Consider the following 26,711-nt stretch of genomic DNA (forward strand, 5'->3'; position numbering starts at 1 on the left):
AAATGGTTTTCATGTACTGTTTTATTTTCTAGTCAACTTTTAGCATCTCCTGTATATTGTGGGTTTCAGGTACATGATGTCCCACAATCTCCTTATTAAGTCTATTTACTGTATATACTGTATATCACGAAAAGATCACAGAGGTTACCTACCAGTGTGGCTGAGGAAAGGGAAAAACACAATTAGTGGCCACACAGTACACTACCACGATACAAGGTGTGACCCAAAAAGAAAAAAATTAGAGAGAAAAGAGAAAATGAGAAGATTGGGAAAGATAGATGAAGGGAGCAGAAAAAAAAGTGATTTCAATACAAAAGAATCTCTTTGTGAAGGAAAACTTTGGTCAGGGTTTTAAGTGGATTCATTGGTGCTAAAACCAAGAGCTTTAAACAATGATGACTCTTATGGCAAAGTTTAGGAATTGCTTCCAATTAGACAAAACCAGGTGTCTGGCCAGTAAAGGGAAACGCGTAAGTATTGAGACAGGTGATATTTTTGCTGTGCATTACTGAAATTTGTATATCAGATCAAAAGATAAATATGAGACAAAAGAATAGAATATCAGCTTTTATTTATGGATTATTTTGTAAAAACATGTTAAGCCATGTTAGAATGACAGTGTTTGTTTTGTTCGGAATTTCAGGTCAGCATAAGAATTGAGAAAAATCAATTTAAAGTACTGTACTGTTCATATTTGGTTGCATCCCCCTTACATAATAATTAATAATTAACTCATTACACTTTTATAGCGCTTTTCTGAACACTCCACCACTACCAATGTGCAGAACCCACCTGGATGATGTGATGGCAGCCATAGTGCGCCAGTTTGCTCACCACACACCAGCTATCAGAGGGGAGGAGAACAGAGTGATGAAGCCAATTAATAGATGGGGATTATTAGGAGGCCATGATTTCTAAAGGCCAATGGGAAATTTGACCAGGACACAAAGGTAACACCCCCACTCTTCTCAAGAAATGCCCTGGGATTTTTAATGACCACAGAGAGTTAGGACCTCGGTTTTACGTCTCATCCAAAAGGTGGTGTCTTTTTACAACATAGTGTCCCCATCACTATACTGGGGCATTAGGACCCCCAGAGACCGTAAGGTGAGTGCACCCTACTGGCTCCACTAAAACCTCTTCCAGCAGCAAAAACCTTAGTTTTTACCGGGAGGTCTCCAATCCAGACACTAACCAGGCTCACACCTTCTGAGCTTCAGTGGTAGTCAGTTGTGAGTTGCAGGGTGATATGGCTGCTGGCAACATGCAATAACTGCTTCACATCTGTCATCCATCAAACACCAGAGTCTTGACAATTGTCTTGCTGCAGTTTGAAGACATTTTTTGCACACAGGCAGATCTTTCTGATGTTTCTGTACACTTCTGAATGTATTCTGCTACTGCTGTCATCAGTTACAGTGCCTTGCAAAAGTATTCAGACCCTTTAAAAGTTTTCAAATATTGCTGGAATACAGATGATACTTAAGATCTCTGTCCAATCAGTACATTTGTTGCAAACTCACATGCTCAAACAGTTTTACAGATAAAATTAGACATTTGTCATCAGATATCGTAGTCAAATTGTATATTGATATTTGCTGACTTAATGTTTTTAGTGCCGATGGGAGGTTCGCCTCTTGCAGTGTAGCCCCTATAATTCTCCTGTCAAAGTCTTCTGCACACAGTGAATTGAAAGACGTTCATTCCTGGACTCTGGAGGGTGTCTGTAATCTCTCTGATTGTTATTTTAGGGTTTTTCTTCACAGCTCTAGCGAGTTTTCTGTCACCATCTGCTGTTAACGTCCTTGGATGACCTGCTCTTAGCTGAATACTCATCCCTTTTTGTCTTTTGCTTTTTCAAGACATTCCATATTGTGTTAATGGAACACCTGAACAATTATTAAATGCCTGTCAGTATTTGTCCCCATACTTATGCTCACCTAAAATGTGGGGTTTGAACACAACAAATTGCATTGTTCTAATTGAGCTAAAAATATATGCAAATAATACCCAGAAACAAAAGCTGAAATCTATACTTCCATTAGTACATAACACAAATTTCACTCTATTGTCCCAATCCTTAGACAGAGATTTGTCATTACAACTGAAATATCAGGAAATTATTAGTCAATATCAGATTCTCAAGCCCTACATCAAATAGGACTACATGTCATCTATGTAATTTCAGGAAAGGCTTAAAATATAAATATCTAGAAAGGATATATCCTGGGGCACTACCAGAAAAAAATGTACAAGTGAATATTTCACATCTGCCGCATTTTAGCCAAATTACTCTCCGATAAATTAAACGGATGTAAAATTTAAAATGATCAATTCATGCTGAGAGCAGATTGAAAAAGAAAATTTCAGGTTTAATCAATCAATTTTACATTTACATTTGCACAGAAATGTAATCATAGAGATGCGAGAATAATGTCATGCTCTGGCTGGGACAGCTCAAAGCCTGCAGTTGCCACGGACGACCGCAACATTCGCCCGAGTGTTCGTCCTCCAGCTGAGACTGTGAGACCGAGATCGGGACACTTGTCTATTCATCCTTTTTCTTTTCAATCAGACAGCTAAACTACTAATAAAACCTCTGCTTAACACCCACTTAAAGGCTCGATTCATGGCTTATTCAGGGCTCTCACATTGAGCTACTGACTGAAAGGTGATCAGCTCTGTGTCCATCCAAACAAAGAAGGGACCTCTGTCAGGCACCTCTAAAACCATCAGTCTTCTCTGCTTGGAACCCAGGCTAAATTCCATGAGGCACATGTAACCACCAAATTGATTGACGTAAGTGTATTGTGGTAAACACACAGTCCATCTTAAAAAATGATATTAATTTTGTAACATTATGCCTACTAAAATTACTTGAAATATTAAAGAACTGGGAGTCATGCATATATCCAAGAGTTTCAAAAGAAATGACAATTCACATATCAGAAACATTACATTTCACAAAGTCTATATTGAACCTTAACCACATATAATTATATGAAATATTTGTATCACCCAAAAGGAGAGTTAAAATATCTTTAAATTAGTAAATAAACCACTTTTTTGCCTTTGAGTGTTTTTGTCTTTAAACCTGTCGGCTTTTCTGTATGGGCTCTATTAGGCTGACCATAGAGTGCAATGTTTAACATCTGACTCTCTTCTTCTTCCACAATCTCCCTGCCCCACAGAGAATGCCACATTCTCAAGAGTTTCTTGGACAAAAAGGACACTACTTCTGCCTCTTCCGAAGGATCTTCATAGACAGGATTCCTCATTTCCTTAAAGGCCAAAATTATAACAGCCTGGAAAAGGTTGATTAAAATGCAAATCATGACTACCATAAAAGATGTCAGATAAAGGCCCCCAAGAAAAATTTGATTGGCAAACTCAGTGTTTTGGAAAGAGAGAACACAGTAGGACATAACTGTTTGTGCTGCGTTATTGAAGCTGCAGAAATTCCAGTCATACTGGCCAAACACTAAGTATCCAAAGGCCATATAAATGAGGAAGAACAGCATTGCTACAAGGGCCATAGAACAGACTCCAGACAGGGCTATCTGGATGGATCTCTGGGCAAGTCGAACACTATACAAACATGTAGCATAGCGGAGAGTTTTTAAGATGCTGAAAAATGCTAAAAGTCCTAAAGTGGTTTTTAGTGCCTTATCAAGAGAAGCCAGGACATGAAATGGTATAAATGACTGCTTATTGACTGTGTAAAAATGGAGCATGTCCGAAGATAGCCGTATCTTATACATGTAGAAGCTCACAGCTGTCAAGAGAACACAGTTCAAAATTAAGTTAATGTGATTTGTAAATTTTTTTATATATCTTCTCTTCTCCCATATAATTGTTAGGCATTCGTCAACTGTGTACACAATTAGAAAAACTGTTAACGTGGCAATTGAGACAGTCCTAGCACCAGTAAGATGTTCAAGAGACAACATTTCAAAGGAGGTGACTCTTACTGTCCCAGTGATGCCACCTGCTGGATTCCATTCAAATATAATTGAATTGGGGCAGAATAATCCAGCATCAGGGTTGAATATTGTAAGTTCCAAAATGACAGCCCAGGTCCAGTAATCAAACCAATTATTGGTCTTCAGATGCAGAAGCTTTTCCAGGGAATTATTAAGGCTTAAAGAAGGGAAGAAGTATACTGTGTAGCCTCCTTTTGCATAAACCTGCTGCTCTCCATGACTATAATAATTCCATGGGAAAGAGTCCTTTTCATAGACCCATCCAGAATGCCTGCTAATATTTTCAACTGCAGTCTCATTGTCCAGAATTTCCCATGAATGGCTGTAATTCTTTTTATCTTCCTGGTCCTTTCCATATTTAGGATGGTGACTGACTTTTGTGACTACTGCTTCATAGAGAAACGTGTAATTATTTGCACTAGAGAACTCTGTCTGATTTGCTCTAATTTGCCTCATTCTTGGCAGACCAACAATAAAGGAATTAATTTCTGCCCGGAACAGAGATTGGTGTGGACTGTGCAGCAATGGTAAATAAATGTTGTTCACCCATTTGTAGAATGAATGAATATTATCAACTTGGCTTATACCCTCTGAAAATGTCTTTTTAATTAAGGTGTTGTAAAAGAATGCTGCTGTGTTTTTGTTTGTGTATGTTACTTGAAAAACCAAAAAGAGAAATATGAAATGGCTACATATTCCTCTGCAAAAAGTGAATGCTTTAATTTTAACAACATCTCTTCTCCGCATGACTCGGATTTCCTCTTCTTTCAAGGGTTGATACTTTCTGCTGTTGCGAACTGTCGTCAGTTCATAGTGTATGTCTCTCATGTCCTCAGCTGTCTCTGGAACCTGGTCAATGTCAATTTCTCGTACTGTGCATGAACTGGGCCAAGGCAGGTCTTTACAACATCTTGGCCAAAAGGAAAACAAAGCAGATAATAAGGCTACCTTTAGAGGCTGCAAAATCAGTGTGCTCTGAGCCATTGAAACTACTGAGGCAACAAACCATTTCAGTGACATGTCTGGACCATATGATAGACCATAGACAACTATAAAGAAGCCTGATACACCTGTACAGATGATGGTGAGGCACCATGCAGCACATGAACACCAGAAGGACAGAGATCTATCTGAATTTTTAGCTACGGTTTTGAAACGTCTCTGTAGCTTCCTTACTTTTGAGTCCTTCTCCACAGCTTCTTTATTTGGAGGCCTGTTTATTTTTCTGTGAACTGTCTGCTCGCTTCTTTTTTCAGGGTGGAAGGAACGGTCATCCTCATCTTCTTCAAAAATGGAGTCTGTAATGTGTGATGGCAACACACAGTTTGAAGCTGTGGTCAGCTCAGTAGGAAAGAGTGATGTCTTAGTGTTCATGGAGGAAGAGTTTACACTCCTGGAGTCAGAGCTCTGCACAGTCTTGTCTAAATCAGCAATACCTTCTGATGTGTGCCATCTCTGAAGGCGCTGTCTCCAATTTCTTGGTTGAGAAACAGTATTGCTCACTATCCACTTATTGATTGACCGTGCTTCCCCACTCATCTCTGCTAGGTATTCTGCCACACAATGGAATGGAGAGTATATGGGAGCACTTTCATCTTTTTCTGCATACTTAAATAAACTGCTTAAAAGAAGATGTACTGGTACTGTCACTAAAGAGCTCTCAATACCAACCATGATAGACTGCAAGAGCTGTAATTCACTGTACTCTGTATATCTCTCTTTCTTGAACAGTACAATACTGGTAACCAGACTGCTCATCAACATTGCCAAGCAACATGAGAGTCGCTGAAGCCGGGTGAATTTGCTCCTAATGACTTGTGCAAAAATGGAAAACCACAGGCTATTGTCCTTCAAGTAGATCGAAAGCAGTATTTCAAAAACATCATGCCTTCGTACTGCAGCCTCCCGATCTGAGACTGTAAAGGTGTGGTCTAGGTTCCCATCTCTTTTGTTGATGGCAAACCATCTCCGACACAAGAAGTACCATGTCTGCTTATTGTAAAGGTTCTCAACTTGGACCCGACTGAGATACCATTCAGGGGAAAGCCCAGCATTATTGTGCCAAAACCTGACAGACTCTATGTCTCCTAAGTCAGTCTCTGTTGAAAGTAAGAAGGTGTCTACATTATCTCGTTGGAGAGCTGCAAAAAGTGAGCACTTTAGAAGGTGAGTACTGCTTTTACCACAGCTTCCTGTAAGTTCACAGAAAACATCAGCACTAGTTCCTGCTCCAAACCTACTTCCAGTGTAAACAGTTAATAGATAGCCATATTTATCAAAAGGGTCATTGTCTGGTAATACCATGACTTGATCTTTGTTACTTTCATCACTTTTAGCCTTTTTGGAAGCCCATACAGCTAAGCACCCATATGCAGCATATATAATACAGACTGTAATCAGCGTGATCCAATTTCTATGAATGGTTCCAAAGAGGCTTCCAATTTTTCTGAGATCCACAACATTGGGAATCACAATAATCTTCCCAAATACGGACCTTAGAAAGGTAATTTGCTCTGATTTGGATTTTGTGGTGGCTACAGTACTGCAAATGCAGTGAACTCTATCTTTGTTAGTAAGAGCTCCTACCTTGCAAGTTTGTTTTTTCCAACTGTTAGACCAGCCATCAAAGTCTAGACAAGATGCAGAAAAAACTGAAACATTTAACATCTCTGTCATCATTGATTGTTCAGCTGTTTTAATGAAAATGCTGACTTTGCACATAGTGTTCTCCAGGTTTGGAAGAGCTTGAGGTATCTGAACCACATACGGTTCTTGATGTTCAACAAAATGGATGCTGGTGTTGCTTCTCTGATCATGTTGCACTAGAGTTCTGGTATTGTTGTGCGGTAGTAAGTAGGTTGCAAAAGGTTTTGTTTGTAAATCATCACAGAGATGAATGTTAACTGAGAAAGAAACATTGAATTCTGGAAATAACTGTATAATTAAAACTGCATCAGGATCTGGCATTATATCAAAACTGATGGCCCCACTTAAACCTCTTGACTTGTCCTTTTCAAGAACAATTGGTAGCAATTGAGGGGAATATTTGTTTTGCATCACCATTTCAAAATTCTCTATAACTAGATCAGTTGTATTTCCATCTCCTCTTAAAACATGAACTTGAAAGGCTGAAACCACAGTGGAGACATTGTCTCCACTCAAAAGCCAGGGGTAAGGATCCTCTACAAAGGTATAAATGGAAACTGAGAGGGTAGCATCAGGTGAAAAGGCAGAATTTGCTGGCAGTCTGGGTTTGAAACAGCTTGAGCAGTGACTGTCACCTATAAAGGAATTCACTATGTTTGATTGCTCAGCTTTCGTATTACTGATGTTCAACATCTTGGACTGCAAAACAGTCACATTCTCTCCAGGAACTTTTCCTTCCAAAATCCCGTCACTCAGAGACTGCAGGACAGTGAAAATGTTTTTCGTAGAACTGATTTTATATGTAACATCTGCTGTACGTAATGCATTAGAGACTGTAAATCCATCAACTACATTACTCACAGCAGACAAGATGGCTCCTCCTACATTTTCCGTTATTTCTGTGCCAATATCTTGCGTTGCATACTTCGAAAGAGCAAAAGTGATTTCCAGAAGTTTTCCCACAGCTAGTTCTCCAATGTCTTTGTTTATGTCACTGCTTACTTCTGTTATTTTAACTATACTTGATGCCACCTGACTAACGTCCACAAAGGAATGGACAGGAATGCTGGAAGCCGTTTTCAGAAGAGATTCTCGCAGTTCTGTTTTCTTGGCCAAACCTATGGCATAATCAGGGGCATTTAAAATTGATGCAATGGAAAAGATCAATTGATTTGTTTTCATGTAGTCTTCTCCTGCAATAGAGGCAGCCAGGGGACCTTTTTCAATTTCACCAAGTTTTGCAGCCATAGAGAACCCCAAGCTATATTTAACTTTAACCTGTAGCACCTTCAGTGTGTACGCCCCAAGCTGATCAGACACATGGACATATAAGGTCACCATGTTGTCTTCTGAAGCAATCCCAGGAGGAAGTAGGAAAGGCTGTGATGTGGAGCTGTAACCAAGGTACACAATTGTACCACATGAATTATCTTGTAATGAGTTTACAATTACCCTTTTGGAGTCATCTACACAGGCTTTAACTTTATACATAAGAGGATGATTATCATCCACAAACCCTGAACACTGTACAACAAATTCTGTTAGTAATGCGATACCATTGCTGGGGTTCACTCGGCAGTTTCCCATCTTAGGAGGTTCATTAACACTGAAGAAATACCTCTGCATGCTTGAGAGTCCACTCCTTGTGCTTACTTTGACCTGCAACTCAAATGTGCTGCCTATGCTCTTCTGAAACACAAAAGCATTTATTGAAAGGTGTTTGTTAAATCTTCCTGTTGTAGTGTTGGCTGCCCAATCAATCGCAATTTCAGTTGCATTTTTACCAGCCAATAAAAACCATTCAATGTTGGGCTGGCTGTCGGCGCTACAGGAAATGCAAGCACAGGAAAGCACAAATCTATTAGACGGGTTCAGCAATTGATCACAGTTCTCGATGCAGTAGAGTTGAGTTTCAGGCTGTGGTCCAGGTAAAACATGTATTGCTTGGTTAAAATGGCTCTCCCTGCCATCTTTGTGAACTGATAAACGAAAATGATATACAGCACCTCCTTTCAACAATTCAGGCATGATTTCAACTGTAGCTTCTGATGATGGTGGCCATCTGATTTCAAACTGGTCTGGGTGACATGCGTTATTCTGAGAGAGGGTCATAGCTTCAAGATCCATGGGTTTCCTTGAACAGTACCATGAGAAATGGAGACCGTCAAATGGGTTCATTACATCAGGGTCGGCAGACAATGAACCATTCAATACCAAAGTTTTATTAAAACCCACAGTTCTGTATGAGCCTCCTTTAATGACAGCTTTCAGAGGGCTTTTCATTACATCCACAAAAAGTGAATCAGTATTGGTTACATTTCGATTTGAATTTTGTATAAAGACGCTGACCGTAAGATTTATCATGTACATGCCATACTCTAGAGAGCGTTTTGGGATGTACAAGAAGGATTTGCTAGCTGAGGAAATGAATGGTGCTGCCAGAGGATTTTCCCATTTTGTAACTGAACTGACACCAGCGACACTGTATATTTTCCAGGTGAATGTAGTCTGCAATACACAAGAACAGTATACTGCCACTGAAGAGTAAACAGTAAATTGGAGAGATTTTTTTACAGGTATAACAGGAGGGTCTGGTTTCCTCAAAAGTACCTTCAAGCACCCACTGATCTTCCTACTGAAGCACGCCAGGGACCTTGCAATTTTCACAGGACGGTTTCCAAATGTCACCGTTAAAATTAGGGACTTTTCTCCACTGTCAAAACAAGTCACATTGGCAACAAATCCCACGTAATTTACAGCCGCCCATGATGGCTCGGCACCTGAAAGAAAGGTGAGGGCATTTGGATGTTTGTCAGAGTAAGAATACGTGGAAGTGAGTGACGTTCTTGAGGCACAGAGCACCTGCAGCTTGAATGTCCATTCACACTGCAGAAGGGGATGCTGGTTGGGCACAAACCAAACTGCATGCTGGGTAAAGTCTAGATGTGGCGCAGGACTGTTATACAGGTACAGGTCAAGGCCACTCCCAAATTCACCCACAGATTTGTACAGGCTGTCCCGTTTGTTCACATACGTTTGCACACTGACAGTATAACGCTGGTCCCAGGAGAAGCGGAATTTGATCAAGTGCAGGAAGATTTGCTGTTGGATGAAGATGATGTGCAGTACATTATTAACCCTGCTATCCTGTTTGTAGTAGGAAAGGTCATCAGAATTGCTGAAATAATACAGGACGGTCCGGTTAGTTTGAAGATTAAAGGTCAGTTTGGTGTAGGTCGTGTTCAGAGTGAGTTCGGCAGTGCCACTTGAAAATCTGATGGCGCCACTGAAATTGCCGAAGAAAGCGGTCTTCTGCAGCACAATGTCGGTGAGCAGGAGGCTGTTTGATCTCCTACTATTAAAACAAGAGGTTTTTCTCAAAACATAGCTGCTATAGTCTACAAGCCAGGTTCTGTTGGTTTCACTGGCTTCCAATTGGTAACTGACAATGTTCTGAATGTCTGACGCTTTCCAGAAAACATGAAATCTGTCATTTAGACTTAACACTTCACTCTTTGCATTATAAATTGGGATTAGCCCTGATTTTACCTGAATGTCAAGGACAAAGATATTTCCTTCACTGATTAATTTAGCCCTATACGTGCCCGGCTTGGGGTAAGTCACTTCTACTATGTAGTTATAGTTATTGGAGCATCTGCCTTTCAAGTGAACAGGGACACTAGTGGTGTCAATTATAACATACCAGTCACTCTGTATCATTTTCTGTGAGGGAGTCCCTCCTGGGGCTTGAAACATGTAGGTCCATAATGAGCTTTTCATCTCAGCACACCAACCAATCTGCACTTTGTCAAAATCGTACAGTGGAGCTGGAGACAGTAGGAAAAAATCAACCTGTTGATCTATCACCCTTATGGTCAGATTTTGAAATCGGCAGTCTGCCGGAGGGCAGGAAGACACGGTGCAGGACGTCACGGTGATTACCTGGATGTCTGAAGCCAACGTGAGAGTCCCGGACCAGCGGTCAGTGCGATGAATTAATCCTGCAGTGTGGTCCCTCCAGTCACAGGTGGGCGGCTGCAGTGCGTCGGCTTTTATGTTCTTGCATGGGTTGAAGCGGATTTGCGTGCTCTGTCGGCGTCGGCAGGTGACGAAAACGTCCGTGTCGGCTCTGCTGTGCACCTCCCCGTCCTCGTCCGCACACCTAATCTCAAAGGGGGGCGAACTGAAGCCAGGCTGTGAGAGGACACGGGCGTAAAACAGCAACAGCATACAGCCCCGCGTCAAGGTAGAGGTCATTGTATGTCTGCCTTCATCACCGTTCGGTTTTGAAAGAGATTTGCTTAAAGGTAGGGGATGCGAGAAAGTCTTAGAGGCACCGTTAATTTTGAATTTGGGAAAAGGTGGCCACGAGCTCGTAGAGTAGGTCACACCTGAGCAGACAAGAGCGCAGCGCGACCTCTTGAGTCTGATGACGCACGTTAGGATGCTCCTTCAGTTCGCCGAGTGAGGGAAAGACCGCACAACACACGCAGTAAGTAACAACGTGTTAACATTTAATTAAATTAAATTCGGTCTAAAGTTCCCATTTTTGGGGTACATCTCCTCGTTTTTAGTTTCGTTGGTAAGCGCAAAGTTGGAAAGGGAAAAGTACAGTGGGTAAAATATATTAGGCTTGCGAAAGAGGGAGAGAATACATTTAATTCAGCTCAGTTTTTACCCGGTCTTCATTTATAATTGCATATGAAAAAAAAAAAGAGAAAAGCTTTGCAAGTGTATTCCTGTTTTAGTCCATTCGTCAATCACTTCTTCAGCTTTTGCTGGCCAGTCCTCAGGTTGGGGTTTCATGCTCGGTGTTTTTCAAAAACTGCAGAACCTCGCTTTCCCCCCCCCCACCCTTATAACATAAAAAAACAAGAAACTTCCATGTGAACCTTTACTTTTCTGAATACCGTCCACCAGGCCCTTCAAAAAAGGTTTGTACAATTTAATCTTATTTTTTTTCCTGTTTCACTTGTATTTTACTAATATACCCCCACCATTATTTAAATCCTACATAGCTCAATTCAAAACTGTATAGTGCTATTTATTCTTATTGCCGTTATTAACCTTATTAATTCACCCAGCTTAAATGACCAGTGGACTTGGATCAACAGAAGACAAAAGAAACGCGTAGCTTACTGACCATCATTATAAAATAAGCTCCAGAAAACCAAAAAAGAAAATACAGTAATTGAAAGAACGTACAAACCACAGCAATTCTTCCCTCAAAAAAATAAGTTTTTTTTATTAAAATCCAATACTCCACATAATTTTGGCTTCTTCAGCTGCAGTCTGCCACGAGTCATGTCAGGTTATGTACATGTTTATTTTCTTTAGAAAGAAAAGCCCACTTATTTGCATTCGTTTTCGGTTTGGACCATAAGACAGATTCTTTTCTTTTTCTATTAATCAGCTTAGCCTAATACATAGTATAAATGCACATATTCATATTTAATTCAATATTCATATAGTGGCATCACATTTTCAGATTCCATGTTCAGAGGAACATTAGGGATTTTCCAGAGACAAGCACATCGTAACCATCCATACCCAATGCATACTTGTTTCACATTATGTATTAAGGGAAATATAAACAGTAGAGAACACGACCGCTTCTCTGCACAGGTGTACATTGGGTTTAAACAAATGTGGAAGTCTATAAACTGTCAGTTCCCTTCATTTCCCTTCCAGTCCAGTTTTTTTGCCAGTGGCGTTCACTGGGTGACTGGAGTCTTCTGTGCCTGTTTCTTCTTTTTAAGCTCCGCCTGGATTTGCTGGGGAAACTCTTCCAAGTGTTCCCTGACACAGGACAAGCAAAAGCGCTTTGTGTAGAACAGGCTGCACTCCTGGGAAAGAAGCACCAGAGGTCAGCTCCATGGGTGGTTTTTGAGAGTGGCTTTTTTTGTCCTGTATTTTCTATAAGAATTAGATTCTTGATGAGTATAAAATCAACACTGCAAAAGAGAATAACCTGCCAATCACTACGATGTGGTCTGTAACCTCAGAAATGTGTCCCCGGGAGCATTCCCCTCTAATGCCAAAAACGGATATACACAAAAAGTTTAAAAGTACTGAAACTCTTCAGTGCTGAAAATAGAAGAATAGAGGTGCAGATACACCACATCCTGAAGGTACTGACAAAGTCAACCTAATACATTACTTCATGCTCAAAAATGAAAGTGGGACACAATCAACAGAGAAAAACACAGAGACACGTTTTTACACCAAAAGTGGTTGGTGTCTTGAATAAGGTGCCTTGTCATGTTGGTAAAATTGGGGTCTTTCAAGAAAGTGGAGGATGAAATCCTATGATCCATAAGCTACTAGCACCCTAACACATTGGGCTGAATAGCAACTTTTAGGCAGCAACATTTTGTAAGTTATAGGATAAATGAGTAAATGGATGAAGACATATGGCTACATATTGAACATAACAGCTACATAATTAAAACAAATCTTTAGTTTTTGTGTGTCCAGTATTTTTTAAAAAGATAGAACTACCAATTATTTTTGGTGTACCGTCCCAGTTTGGAATAATCAATTGTGTGATTTCCATTACCCAGCTCTGAGTTACAATCCCAGTAATTGCACACATTCTTCTCCTAACATATCACAAGCAAAAACTCTGTGTTGAGCCTAAAGAAAGATCTGGGTTCAGCCCCTCTCAGAAATCTGAAATAAAGCACTCAATTAGATCTCCCCTAAAACGTCTTTGTTAAAAACAAGTTAGACTTCCAATTATTCATTCATTTCAATTATTCATTCAATTATGACATTCATTTTTCAATGTGGTGGCCAGATATGAACACTGTTCAGAAAGTGAAGTCATCCAAATGCTCAAGACAGTCTGAGCATGACTTTCAGTCCTGCACGGTGATTTCAGCAGTTTCTACTACATAGCCAAGCATAGTCCACCTGTATCTAGCTACTCTGTATACAGTAGCCAGTTCATCTTTTCCCATTAGATATTAGATTTAATTGAACAGTTAACCTACAAAGCTGCAGTCAAAATCAGAATGGTAACCATATTCAGGAATAATTCAGGAAAAATTTTCTGTGATTTGATTGTTCACTCATAAGGCTCAATTCAAAGACAAAATATTTAGTTTCCTCTCACACGCTGTTCCTCTCAGAGCAATTAGAGAAAAATCAGTAAAAGAAAATCCTGTTTAAAGTCTGGTGAAAAGGATTTAACGAAAGGTCATTCTCATAATACATAAAACAAGAAGCAGTGGCTGAAAATATCCCAACGGCACCTCTTCAAAATACAGCAGAGGAAGTGAATATTAGCTTCCCTCAGTATTATTTACACGTAAAAGGCTATTGAAACGTACCGTCCCAACACAAACCGTTTTGCCGCACAGACTGCAATGTGATCCTAAAACCAAGAATTTCTCCTTGTTGGGACTAAAGGGATCCTTCATTACAAAGCACTCCTCTAGAAGACTGTGGAAACAAAGACACAAAGTGCCATTGGCAAAGCAAAAAACCCCCACAACAAACCAAGTTCATAGCTAAACTGTGTAGCTAAAAAACCTGCGCTTACTGGAAGGAGCTACAATTACTCTGCACTTTTGATATGTAGCACACTAAAACTGTCCTTATATGTTCAAATCCATTGTACCCACATTTTGTTACAATTTTATTGTCACAGGAAAAAAAGCATTGTAAGAATATTCCAATATACAGCACTTTACAATCAATGAAATGCATGCTGGTTTTTTGAGTGAAGTCTGTCGTATCCAGTACATTTGTTTACCATTTGATTCTCAGTTTGACAGAACGTGTGACAAAATTGATGCAGAAAACTAGCCACCAGCATTATCTCTACAAAACATTTGTTTTAGTCAAGTTTCTTGAGAGCTGAATTCTAGCTCACTAGAACTTGGGGAAAGTCTTTAATCACCGCTCCTTGAAAGGTGAAAGAAGCACTTCAAGTAGGGGAGAAACAACTGCATATCTCATACAGATAGAGTAATGAACCCCCTGAAGGAAGATAGGTAATACTGTACTAGTTTGTAAGGAGACTGTGGAAAATACCAAAGCATTTAATTCAAAGTACATGTACCTTACAACTATGCTGTACTGTATGTCAACAGGCCCTTCAGGTTACCTACTGTTTCTCATACTTACACAATGGCCCTGGTGTTGGGTGGCTTCTGCCCGTAATATGTATAAGGAGCTGAGAAGTCACAGAATTTACAGGTAAACTGTCCCTGTGACTCTCCAACTTTGTCCTCTTCCATCTGGAAGGAGATACAAAAAAAAATACTCCTTACCACAGTCTCCCAAAAAGAAATTGCATAGCACTTAAGTACACATTTGCCTTTCTTATCTGATGTTAGATCTTAAATTTATCTTTAACATTTGTGAATAATAATGTTAATTTTCACACAGTGCATAGTCTGCATGAAAGGAATCTAGGTGTTCTTGCAGATTCTTATATGTCCTCATCACATCAAAGTGGGGAATCAAAATCAAACCGCATGTACAGGTATATAGCAAAAGTGTGACATTTAAATCCAGGGACGTTATGCCCAAATTTAGAATGCACTAATAAATCCTCATTTAGGATATTGTGTTCCGATTTGGTCATCATAAGACAAAAGGCTACTGTATTTATAGGTTTGAAAACAGTTCACAGGCAAGAAACAAGAAAGATTCTGATCTCTGGGTCTGTCACATAAAACAGGCTAAAGTACACAAAAGACACACTGATAAAACAAGTGATAAACGTATATATTCTGTAACCAATCTCTGTGCTCTCCACAACAGATGGCACCCGAGTACACCAGAAGTGCATCAGGCTGAGACGTACATATTCTTTGTCAAAACTTCCTCTCTAATATTACCGCACGTCTTTGATTCCTATCATCTCCAGCACACGATTAACACAGCCCGACGTGTACCTGATTATACAGATTAGCAGAAACCCTTATCCAGGACAATTTACAACATCTACATGAAATTTACTTCTACTGCCTTTTGGTAGCTTAAGTGGTGAAAATGTGCTCTGTAGCAAATGGTTTGTACAGAAGCCTTACTATAAATCCATATGCTTCATTTTATTACTCTGTGCGTATCTATTAAAGTACTACAAGACGCCTTCAAATCGAATCGATAAAAAAATAATTGTACAGATACATGAAATGGGTTCCACGTTTAATTTCAATTGAAACATTTCCATTTTTACATATTTACATTCTAAAACTGCAGACCGAAATGCCTCTACCGCGAAGCTTTAAGAAGTCGTATCGTTGTATTTGCATAACTCTCTACGGAAGGTCTAAAGGGACAAAACGCGCATCTGAGCTCAGTAATGTTGTCAAACGCCTTGCTGAAATGCATTACGTAATGTTTTATAATTTGGAGTAAACACGATGAAAAGGGGACAACTTGGTTTAGTATAACCAATTTTTGGGTGAGTTTCTAGACAAATTTCGTTGCTGTGATGACTCTTTCCAGCGAATCACTTTCAATTTCAATTTCAGTTTAAAATTAAAGCAATCGCATATTTATAATATTGTTATTAATAATTAAAACACCCTAGCTGTAATTAAGTATCGATACTCGCCCACAAGTAGATTGCTCTTTGGCTGAGGGAGAGTCCTTTTGAAATGCAACTCCCTGTCTCGATTGTCACGAAAATGTACATAGAAATGTATTGAGAGTGGCACAGTGGCTAGCATTGCTGCTTTACAGCTCTGGGTCCCTGGGTTCAATTCCAGACCTGTATAGCTATCTGTGTAGAGTTTGTACGTCTACTGGTGTTCATCTGGGTTTCCTCTGGGTCCTCTGGTTTCCTTCCACAGTACAGAAACATACTGGTTTGTCCCTTCTGGGAATATTGACATTGTCTGTGCCTCTCTGCCTTGAGATGGAAAGGTGCCCACTGCTTGCCACAGCTCTGCTGTGACCCTGAATTGGAAAGAGTGATTCGAAAATGGATGGATTGATGTTATGTTAAAGTAATATAATGCATAATTAGATCTCATCTAGAATTCAGTTTACATTTCTGGTTCCCATGTTATAGAAAAAAACAACCTATAACACACTGACAGGCTACAGAAACTGAAACTTTTCAGTCTTGAACAGAGAAGAGCACGAAGGGACCTGATACAAGTATTCAAAATCCTCAAAAGCTCTAAAGATGTCAACCCAGTGGATTTCTTCAGAATGAACAGTGAAACACAAACCAGAGGGCACAAGTAGAAAGTGCATTTCAAACGGGAGGCGCTTTTTTAATTGAGTGTGGAACAAGCTCAGAAGCAGTCTAAGGAGCTGGATTTAGGTTCCAGTTTCTTCGGAGGTGTGGGTTCGAATCCCACCACTGCTAATGCAGTCCTTTGGGACAGAGTGTTGGCACTGTGGCTAAGCATCTGTGCCTGTTCCCTGGTTGAAGGTTGCCAGTTCAAATCCTGTGGGCCCCTGAGCAAGGCCCTTAACCCCAACTGCTCTAGGGGTGCTGTACAATGGCTGACCTGCTCTCTGATCCCAAGCTTCTCTCCCTGTCTCCATGAGTCTGTGTCTCATGGAGAGCAAGGTGGGGTATGCGAAAAGATGAATTCCTAATGCCAGAAATTGTATATGGCTAATAAAGTGATCTTATCTTAGCGGTGTTGTTGAAGACGATACCCTGGTTTCTTTTAAGATAGATTAACTACTGTACTAACTATCAAATGAGCTTAGATGCTCATTTGCATTAATTGCAGTTTCCTATTCTGCTAAAGAGTACTTTTGGTATTTTCTTTTCCTCCTCTGCTCACACTGCTTTGTGATGATCTACAGTATGCAGTGATTCCAGTCAGGTCTTCTCATGCACTGAATCAAAGCTGAAATCTCCCTGAGACAACTTCAATGGCTGAAGTGAGCCTGTGGGAGACAGAACTCCTCTCTCTATATTGGGACGCTCTAGTAGAAAATCTGAAGTAATGATATACTACCGGTGTAGTGACTTAGTGTCAGGGTCACGACTGAAGTGGAAGTTTTCATTTTTTTTTAAATGAAAGCAACAAAAGTAAAAAAAAAATAATTATATTAGATACTTGCAGAATTAAATTGTGATTAGATTTAACTATGTATTACTAACTATGGTTATACCCACAGGTAAACAAAAAAGGTGACACTGCAAAAAGAGAAAGAGGTATATACTGTATGATGCACACATACTGTAAGGTTGAAATTATTTATTTTTAGTTTAAAGGAGGATGTGTTGAATGAATTATGTGGGATATGTGAAACACGTGATTAAACTGGATTCCTGTTAGGTTTCCTTTTCTTGCTCTTTTGTGATTCCCAGTTTTTTTAAAAGGAAGGTTGGGGAAAAAAAGACCTTCCCACTATGGCGTCGGGATCGTATGGAATAGATCCTGCGTGGCGGCGGCGGAGGCCAGTCTGTGGCGTGAACGCGCATCATGGCCCTTACGTCACTGAAGCGCCCTGGCTGGGGGAGCTGCTGCTACTGCTGGCAGGAGAGGGTGGAAAAATCAGAAATAAGTGTTAAAATACGGCGCATCCTTTAATCCAGCGTTATTATATTTCAGAGCGGTTGGTTCGCAAAGCTGGGTGCATAGCAGCGCTCTGACAGGAGCTGGACAAGTAGGAAAGGTGAGAAGATCATCTTTTGTGGTCCTTTTTTTTATCAGTGTGTTCTTGTTGTAAAGCAATCTGACTGCTGTTGGGCAAAGGGGAGACGTCTTGTGTTTTCTGTTCTGCTGTCTAGTTACTCAGATGCATTGAAACCAGTGGACTTGTAGTGGGGAATACATCTTTTTAATGTTAAATACAGTTCGTTTTCCTAGAAGTGTGTTTTCCAGTACGAAAACAAGTTAAGGAGTTGAATAACGAGCGAAACAGCGATGAGAAAACGGAGATACTAAGGAAAGCGCTGGATGAGGGTGTCTCCTTGCAGCGCCGTTGTCTGCCAGGTATTTGACTATGTAAAGGGTTTAGCAACAGTTCTCTTCGGGATAATAATGACAATAATGATGCAGGTCTAACCATCCAGAAGTTGATGTCACTTTGTTTATATTTTTGTTTCTACAGGGTACTATATAAACCATTTATTGTTTTTTTTTGCACAGCTGACCAAATTTGTTGGTTACAAAATTACCCCAGCTAGTTTCCCATTGTGAATAGCGGGTCACTCGATAATGAGATAAATCATTTGGTATACGGGCGAATTTTAATTCGTGATGTTGTCACGAATAGGTTTTCTATAGAGCGTTTTCAGCTTTCTGCATGTTATATATATTATATATAGTGGAATGTGATTCATCTGCCGTAAGGGGTAGCGCTAACCGTGTGCTTGAGGGACTAATGTATGCTGTATATGGCTCATTCTTAATAGAAGATGCATATTTAAAACCCTTCGAGAGATTTAGTGCGGTTTAGCGTATAGCATACAAAATGTATAAGTCGTTGTCTGTAAGGCTATCAGGCGTTTCCATTTTCCCTTTCCTACAGTTTTTGAGATGTGTCGTCTTGAAGTACAATGGGAGTAGGGGGTAATCCACTGCGCCTACAGGTTGTCTCTTTTTTTAACGGGCTTTTGTTGCAAGGACGTGTTGCCTCCGTGTGAAATACCTGCAGCGGAAGGGTGACAAACCCCGTGTATTCCCAGACGACTAAATAATCGCCGAAAAAAAAACATGAAAGAGAAACAAAGCGGGATTGCCTCGGGTTAATTGTATTTAAAAGCCGTGTACACACCGCTAAACACAGATGTGACTTCATCGTTCGATTAGCACCTTTTGATCACCCTAATACATTTCATCTAATTAAATTAAGTTCTGAAAAGCACAAATTCATGGTCACTCTTTCAATATTAACAACCAGGTAAAGATTTACTGCCATTGTAGATCTTAAAAGGATGTGCTAGTTACATTCTACTGATATTTAAATTCAATGTAATGTTTTGCTGGGTGTGACTGGGTAGTTCTGATTTTAACCCACTGTTAAGTTTCTTCTGCCAAGTGGTTATGTGGGTATGAGCCTCTTCCCTTCAGGTGTAATTATTTGTAAATGGGAAGTTACATCACTTTTGCCCTGTGAAGTGTGACACAGCTGCTTTAGGTCTGTAACAACATCAGAACCACAGCAACTAGCACATCAAAGATGTTTTTGATTTATCTTTGCTAGTTTTTAGAACTCTGAAAGCCTTTTTTCTGGCACCAAAGTTGGATTTAAGATTGTTCGGCTTTATGGAAGCTGAGCGGGAAGCAGCTGGGAAGGTAATCTGCACCTCTAACTCTGAGGTCATGAGGCCGTTTCTCCTGGGGAAAAAAGTAGGACTGGTCCCTCCAGGGACAGGGGTGGCATCTGTCCGTAGTGCATGAGTTCAGGTTCCTCCAGTTTGTGGTCCAGAGTAATGGGTAGTGGGAGTATGAGGCTAGCCGATTGGTGTTGCTGGTAGTGGTGCGGTGGGATGTGAATGACCTGTAAACACGGTTTTATCTGGATAGTCTATGTCCACATGCTCACCTTGCTGTCTGAAACTTTGGCTTAAGGAGTGAAAGGACAAGCCCATGGACATAAGTTTTTTTTTTCCTGCCACAACACTGCTGCGCTTAGTGCCCATCACAGGATGAGGAGCTAGATCCTGAGAGTACAGGCACTGCTCCAGCAGATTGCAGGGAGCCAGCCAAGGTGATCCCGGCACCTGGTAGCGATTCTGCCCTGGGAGACATCTGCTGGAGCTCCTACAGGCGTGTCCGTGTGCCAGCCCACCTCCCTTCAAGTGCTTAACTCTGGAGCTGCGGTTGCCATAGCACACAATGAGCCTGGTATTCTGTGATTCATGTGTGATTCAGAGATGTGTGTAAAATGTTGAGGTGGCAAAGAAAGATATATTGTAGTGAGAATCTTCCCCTGCTTGAATTGTTTGGAGTATTGGCAATTACACGCACAGCTGTATCCAGCTGACTCTCCCAACTACATTCCAGGTGGGAGATTAATTTTCAAAATCCATTCTTTGTTACTGCAGCAGTTTAGTCACTGTCCCTGTCTGATGTCTCTTAAGTTCTGCACCATACTGAAGGGGCAGAGAGACGCCATGAACGGCACTGAACGGCTTAAGGGGTAACGTGAGGCCTGGCAGCCTCCAAGCAAGGGCCATTCACGGAGCGTGGCCGAGAACGGTCAAGGTCGTACCCAGAGAGACATATTTCCAGCCTCTCTCGAGCTGATTTTTTTCTGCATTGTGTTCTTACTGCGCTTCATCTTACTTTTTTTAAACAGCAAGAAAAATCTTTTTCATCATTGAAGATTTTAGTCCTTCTGTACCAAGCGCACTAGTCTTGCCCTAAACTGAAGTGTGTGGTGGATACTGGACCAGTTAGGTTTCCTTTTTACCCTGTTCAATAGGTGTGTTTGAAAGGATTATATCTGTACTACATGCACAGCTGGTTAGAGGTCTAAATCAATGTGGTCTTTCAGTGGCTGACAAAAAGCATAATTTTGACATGGACAGTCAACAGGTTGATTTTTGTTTGTCATTGACTTTCACTTGTCCATCTTTTTCTCACTCACAGGTGTTTTTTGCCTCCTTACCTGTTTCTTTAGGGCAAATAATTCTGGGGCGTTCTGAAATGCAGCTTAAAGTATTGCAACAACAGTGGAATCTGAACTGAAGCAGTGGGAGTGAAATTGAGATATTTTTATAACGGAGAAAGGGACATTTTCCAGGTTTTTGCAATTTATACTAGCTATGCTTTAGAAGGAATAGAACATTGTAAAAAGCTTTAATTTTACAAGACATGGAACAGCAGAAATTGTTAGCTTAAGGTATGGACTGATTTCTGAGGTACGATTCATAATACCAAATAAATTATTTCTGTGCACATTTTGAAGATCTTGGAACATCCTCATTTGTGATGATCAGTAGCTGATGTCAAGGAAGTTCTTTGCAGTCGACGTGGGGTCTTGCAGAGCTGTGAGCAATTCTCAGTAAGAAGGGAGAAATCATTGTCAGTGATCAGCCTGTCATTAACAAAGCAGGGCTTTCCACTGACCTTGAGTTATCCCAGAGATTGGTATTTCAAGATCAGCTGTGAGTCTGTATCCCCTTGTTTCTGGACAGTTCCTCTGCATCCTGACACTTAATGGTCTGAATTGACATACATTACAAATAAAAACTGCAGTGTTCTCCTTCTGGTTACACTGTGTACCGTGTTCTAATGGAGAGGTGTTTTGAGTCCTTTAGATTTCCCAGTCAGCTAGTCATTTCATGTTATTTTTTTATTGTTCTTTTTGTATGACTAGCATCAGTGGTTGCTAAGATGTTTAAGGAGCTGAATGGTTTCGGGTACAAACAAGATTGAGGAGAATGTCTTGCATCATGGAGATGTCAAAAAAGCAAGTGTTTGCATTCTTTAATGGCATTCGTGCCTGTGTGTAGGAGTCTGTTTTCATGCCTCAAGGTACTGTAGAGTATAGAAGCTTGAAGCAGATCACGTTGAGTGCCAGTGCTGTGTGAACGTGTACCAGCATGTCATTGGCATTCTAATAAAGGAACACTAGCATTAATATTGCAAATCATATTTGTGGATAAGACTGTTTTTGTGTGTGACCAGACCTACACTTCAGCATAAGATAAAAATGCCTGTTATTATGCCTTTGATATATTAATACATAGCTTCGGTTTAAGAAAATGATCAATCCTTTTGCCTCAACTGATTTCTATAAATTGCTTCAATAGCAAAGGCAAGGTGTAGTGCAAAAGAAATGGACTTGTTAATTTTTTTATTTTGGGAAGCCATTGGTTTGTACTTCTTTTGGCACTTGTATTAATTGGGTTTCTCGCCTGCTGTAATTTTGTACTGTAACAAGAAAGTGTTCCCATCTGTAATCCTTGAGGCAGCCAGGGCCTTTGGGACTTTTGATTTCCTAAATTATTTGCTGGACTGGTTAAATTTAGCAACCTGCCAAGGTCTTAATATTTTTAAAAATAATTTAAAAAATGCCTCTAAAGCCTGTGGAAAAAATTGCCCAGAAGAACTCTTGTGTGGTGACACTACAGTATACATTCATCTTATAATGTTTGCTACTTTTCAAAGGTTGTACAGATCCAGATATTATCAGGCATAGTTGATAACAGCTTTTGTTTATTCTTAAGTGTATTTCATATTTCATTAGGCATAACTAAGTCACGTAAATAGCGAGAGGAATGTTAAAAAAAGTAGTGTGAGTCAGTTTTGCATTGAAGTGCCTTTTTATCCATTCTCTCCCAAACTTCCTGAATCCTCCCTTTTACTGTTATTGGGGGTGGGGCTTGAGAAATCCTTCCTGAAAACTAAAAAGGAAAGCTAAGCTCTGATTTCAAATAGTCTGAGTATTTCCCATTTCTCCTGCATGCATTGCTACTGTATAAAGTCATAAATGATAAGCAGGCATCAGCAAGCCACTTACAGTGGCTTCTGATTGTTACTCATGTACTGTAACTGCAGTGCTTGCAGCATCTTCTGGATTCCTCCTTAGCCATCGTACTGTAGTTTTCTCTACCTGCTCTCAAAGCCCTCATGGGTCCTTGCAGATTTTGTCAGTCAGAGGAATGAGTTGCGCAGCTGTATGGCAGTTGAAGACAACGGGCTGAGATGATCATGTGATGTCGCACCTCCAGAACATTTCTGATTAACACTGGCGTTCTCTTAATATCTTCTCTCTGCCAGGGTGGAAATTGCTTTCACAACTCCTTGGAGAGGAGACTTGCTCTCCGGTTTTTCCCAGATTGTCACTTGACTTTGACGGCTCAATTATAAAGTCGTATGAACTGATAAGCAATCTGATTTAGGTAAACTGCTTTTCTCCTGTGACTAACTGGATCAATTAAGTCGAGCAGCTTTTCATTTATTTTAAGACCTGCAGTGCCAGGTAGACTGAAGGAGGTTGAAGTGCAACTGTACACTCACAGTTGACTGGAGTTCAGATTATTTAGACAAACGGACCCCTCCCCCAATATGGCATATGGACTAGTATAGAAGCATCACAGAGTCCATATGGTTAAAGTTTTTGCATGGAGTGATTCCTAACCATTGGATATTATGCAGGCAATGAACGGATTACAAATTAAAGTGATGGTTAAATTTAAAATAAACTGATTTGCACTTTTTAATAGATTAAAGTATGCTCCCAAATAAATCATATGTAGCATAAAATATAATTTATTTCATGTATTTCTCCTAAATTTCTTTATGAAGAATTTACTCTTAGGAGAGAACTTAATATTTATGCTGGAAAAACTGAACAGCAAAGCACAAAAACTCTTATTTGTATGAGAAATTGAATGGCTTGATGTCATAGATCTTGCCGCAACTTTTTAAATGTACCCTGGTGACTTTTATATTGGTAGAAAGTGGCCTTTCCTAGTTATTATGAGTCACCTATTTTTCCAAGAGTTTTTATTCTGTGCTGTTCTCTTAGCTATTGTTGTTTAGCTTGTGCTGTTTGCATGCTACAGAGAGTGGTGAAATAAAAAAGAGCAGTAAGATAGTTTGTGTTCTTATTCTTGTATTGTGTTTAAATGCCCAAGAAGATACTTAAAACATTAAGAAATGTGGCAAAATTAAGTATTGTATTCTTTTCATACTTTCCTTGTGCTTAGAGAGTCTGTTTTCACAGTTTGTAGTAAAGGTACCAACAAGCACATGTACAGTAGCTGAAGGGTAATGTAGTGTAATTCTGTCAAAGGCTGTATCTTGAATTAAATAATTTCTTGACCTCTTATCTGATGGGATTGATTGTTTTGTACAGTACCTCCTTAACAGTGTATTTGAACAAAGAGCACCTCAGTTCCTTAAGAACATTCCCTGTGATGAATCTGTGTTTCACTACAACTTATTTTCCAACTTGGTGGTCTCTGGAAGTGTGCCTAATTAACTCAAGTTCAGATTCTGCCCAAACAGCATATACATTATTCTCAGGCTTTGATGTGGCTGAGTCCTTGTGATTTAAGTGTAGCTCCATCAAAAATGTGGTCTGCTTTGTATGACAAAAAATTAAATGAGATGTGACTGCTGCTCAGTATCAGACATAATACCATGCCAGACTCTTTTAGAGATGTATCCAATTTATGTAGTTACAAGTTCAGTGACAAACTCTTTTTTTGTAATTGTATTTCCAGTTCCAAAAGGTTGACATCTATATTTCAAGATGTCCACATCTAAGAGATGTGCATCTCTGTGACCTCCACAGTACCTGACAGGACAGTTAGTTCCAATGGAAGAAGCAGCATATCTCTCACTGATATTGCTGCCACCCTGCAGAAAAGTTAGAGGAGTTGCCAGTTTTCCAAAAGCTGAACCCTGATTCATAACTAACACTCGTTGTGCCCTGATAGTAATCTGCCATTTCTCGGTTGCCTTTTGGGGAATCCTAGTCACAGTCAGCCAGTGAGATCATCAGCCTGTGCTGTGTTCAAGGGCCTACACTGGTGAAAAAATCATTTATGCTCTTTTCTTCATATTTTGTGTTTGGAAGAATAAAGGGTCTACAATAGTGTTAATGAACATCATTAAATATAGACTAATGTTCAAGCAACAGAAATACCTGTCTGAAGTGGTGTTGTGAAATTTGCAGTGCTTTCCTACTAGCTTCTCGCATCTGAGAAGCTGGAGCAGCTTGAGGGTGGCATGGTGGCTCAGTGGTTAGCTTTACTGACTCACAGAGCTGGGGCCCTGTGTTCAGTTCCGGATCTGCAGTGCTGTCTTTCAGGAATTTGTAGGTTCTACCCATGTTTGCGTGGGTTTCCTTCAGCTGCTCTGGTTTCCTTCCGTAGTCCAAAAACGTATTGGTAGGCTAATTGACTTCTAGGAAAATTGACCCTGGTGTGAGTGCATGTGTGTCTTTCTTTCTGTGTGTCTGCCCTGCAGTGGGCTGGTGTACCCTGTCTGGGAATGCTGGGATAGGCTCTGTCTTACCCACAAACCTGATTTGGAAGAAGTAGTTAGAAAATGAATGAATGGATGGATGTTCTAACTGACACAGTACATAAAACCCTCATTTTGTCAGTTCAGGTTGTGTGTTAGAGATAGCTATACTAGCTCTGTTGTGTACCATATAAGTTATGTTCACCAAAATTGATATGATCCTTTTCAAGAAGAACACCAGGCATCCCATCATAAGAAAAACAAATTATAACATGAGCTTTGAGGATCTGAACTTATCCCTTCTGAGAGTCTTTTGATGGCAAGTGACTGCAGTTAGACGAATTTGAACTTTGATGGAAAATGTACTCCTTGTGTGGGCACTGTGACTACACTCTTAAACTTCCCTTTTGTGCCTTTGATTTTTGTGGGACATAATCTGGATGCTTCCCTACAGAAATTTTTTATATTAGAATTAGTAGGTGCTGTGTGGATTAGGTGACCAAAAGCTGGCTTCACTCTTCAGTGTCCTTTGTCTTCCAAGTTCAGGTCTCCTCAACACTACTGTTACAACTGCTTTTAATTCCATGGTAAACTTAGGCCTTGTTGATAGGGATCAGAATGTTGGATATGTGTTTGATTGTTACAGGATGTGTTTCTTAGGTAGTTATGCAACATAAACAAGTTTTAGTGATTCCTTAGAAATAGACGATGTTAAAGAAAGCCAGGATTGGAAGTGTTTATGTAGTAGTATATGAGAAATGATTAAAAGTCTGCTTATTTGACTATTTTGAGGATTTTATTAATTGCGAGAAGTGAAGTTTCTACCTTATGCTTGTATGCTGTCGGAGGTCTCCAATTTTGAGAATTCAGGAGTTGAAGTCATGATTATGTTAGAATGATGGGGCTTCTTATGCTTTAAAAAGTTAATTCCATGCTGTAAAGTGTTGGTCCTTTGCTGCCAACACATTAACACAGCTTCCTACTCAAAAATCTCAAACTTTTCTCTAGTATTAATGTTTTTTTTAAATTTAATGTTGAACATTTGACATTAAAGTAACATCCTGAGCTTCTTACAGTTGCATTGACTTTGGTCAATGGATATGGATCTATTTTGAGAAACAGGATGGCCATAGCAATGAAGTGATCTGCCCATGGCAATGTTGTCTGGTGATGTACAGTATAGTGTAGTCAAGCCTGCTATCAAGCAAGGTATCAAATA

At 40.0% G+C, this 26,711-nt stretch overlaps 3 protein-coding genes across 7 annotated transcripts in view; 1 reads left to right on the plus strand and 2 right to left on the minus strand.

The window, feature by feature from the left end:
• Positions 1–2,230: 2,230 nt before the first annotated feature.
• Positions 2,231–8,756, minus strand: LOC148829162 (polycystin family receptor for egg jelly-like). Its single transcript, XM_088923149.1, has one exon. The coding sequence runs from the start codon at positions 8,754–8,756 to the stop codon at positions 3,042–3,044; it is 5,715 nt and encodes a 1,904-aa protein (XP_088779275.1). The 3' UTR covers positions 2,231–3,041.
• A 3,237-nt stretch (positions 8,757–11,993) lies between these two features.
• Positions 11,994–15,903, minus strand: cdpf1 (cysteine rich DPF motif domain containing 1). Of its 5 annotated transcripts, none has more exons than XM_088923665.1 (4): positions 15,831–15,903; positions 14,763–14,875; positions 13,979–14,075; positions 11,994–12,475 (listed from the first exon to the last, which is right to left on the minus strand). In XM_088923665.1, the coding sequence occupies exons 2-4, from the start codon at positions 14,873–14,875 to the stop codon at positions 12,344–12,346; spliced, it is 342 nt and encodes a 113-aa protein (XP_088779791.1). In that variant the 5' UTR covers positions 15,831–15,903; the 3' UTR covers positions 11,994–12,343. The 5 variants fall into 5 exon arrangements, with proteins under 5 accessions (XP_088779791.1, XP_088779786.1, XP_088779790.1 ...); XM_088923660.1 differs by having other exon boundaries at positions 13,964–14,075; XM_088923664.1 differs by having other exon boundaries at positions 13,964–14,075; positions 15,848–15,890.
• A 2,192-nt stretch (positions 15,904–18,095) lies between these two features.
• LOC148829164 (ELKS/Rab6-interacting/CAST family member 1-like) overlaps positions 18,096–26,711 on the plus strand; it is a 348,267-nt gene continuing 339,651 nt past the window's right edge. Inside the window, exon 1 of the mRNA XM_088923624.1 lies at positions 18,096–18,236. The gene's annotated coding sequence lies outside the window, so the exon portion shown is untranslated. The remainder of the gene's footprint in view (positions 18,237–26,711) is intronic.

Source organism: Atractosteus spatula, chromosome 8 (genome assembly GCF_055471065.1).
Source record: "Atractosteus spatula isolate fAtrSpa1 chromosome 8, fAtrSpa1.hap1, whole genome shotgun sequence".
NCBI lineage: Eukaryota > Metazoa > Chordata > Actinopteri > Semionotiformes > Lepisosteidae > Atractosteus > Atractosteus spatula.

What these genes read in the sequence shown, in the direction of transcription:
- LOC148829162 (XM_088923149.1), bottom strand. Translation starts at nt 8,756, where the DNA reads ATGGATCTTGAAGCTATGACCCTCTCTCAGAATAACGCATGTCACCCA.
- cdpf1 (XM_088923660.1), bottom strand. Translation starts at nt 14,875, where the DNA reads ATGGAAGAGGACAAAGTTGGAGAGTCACAGGGACAGTTTACCTGTAAA. An exon ending in CCCAACACCAGGGCCATTGT is followed by an intron (nt 14,076 to 14,762) that starts GTAAGTATGAGA and finishes TTGTTTCCACAG; the next exon opens with TCTTCTAGAGGAGTGCTTTG. An exon ending in AAACGGTTTGTGTTGGGACG is followed by an intron (nt 12,476 to 13,963) that starts GTACGTTTCAAT and finishes CTTCTTTCCCAG; the next exon opens with GAGTGCAGCCTGTTCTACAC.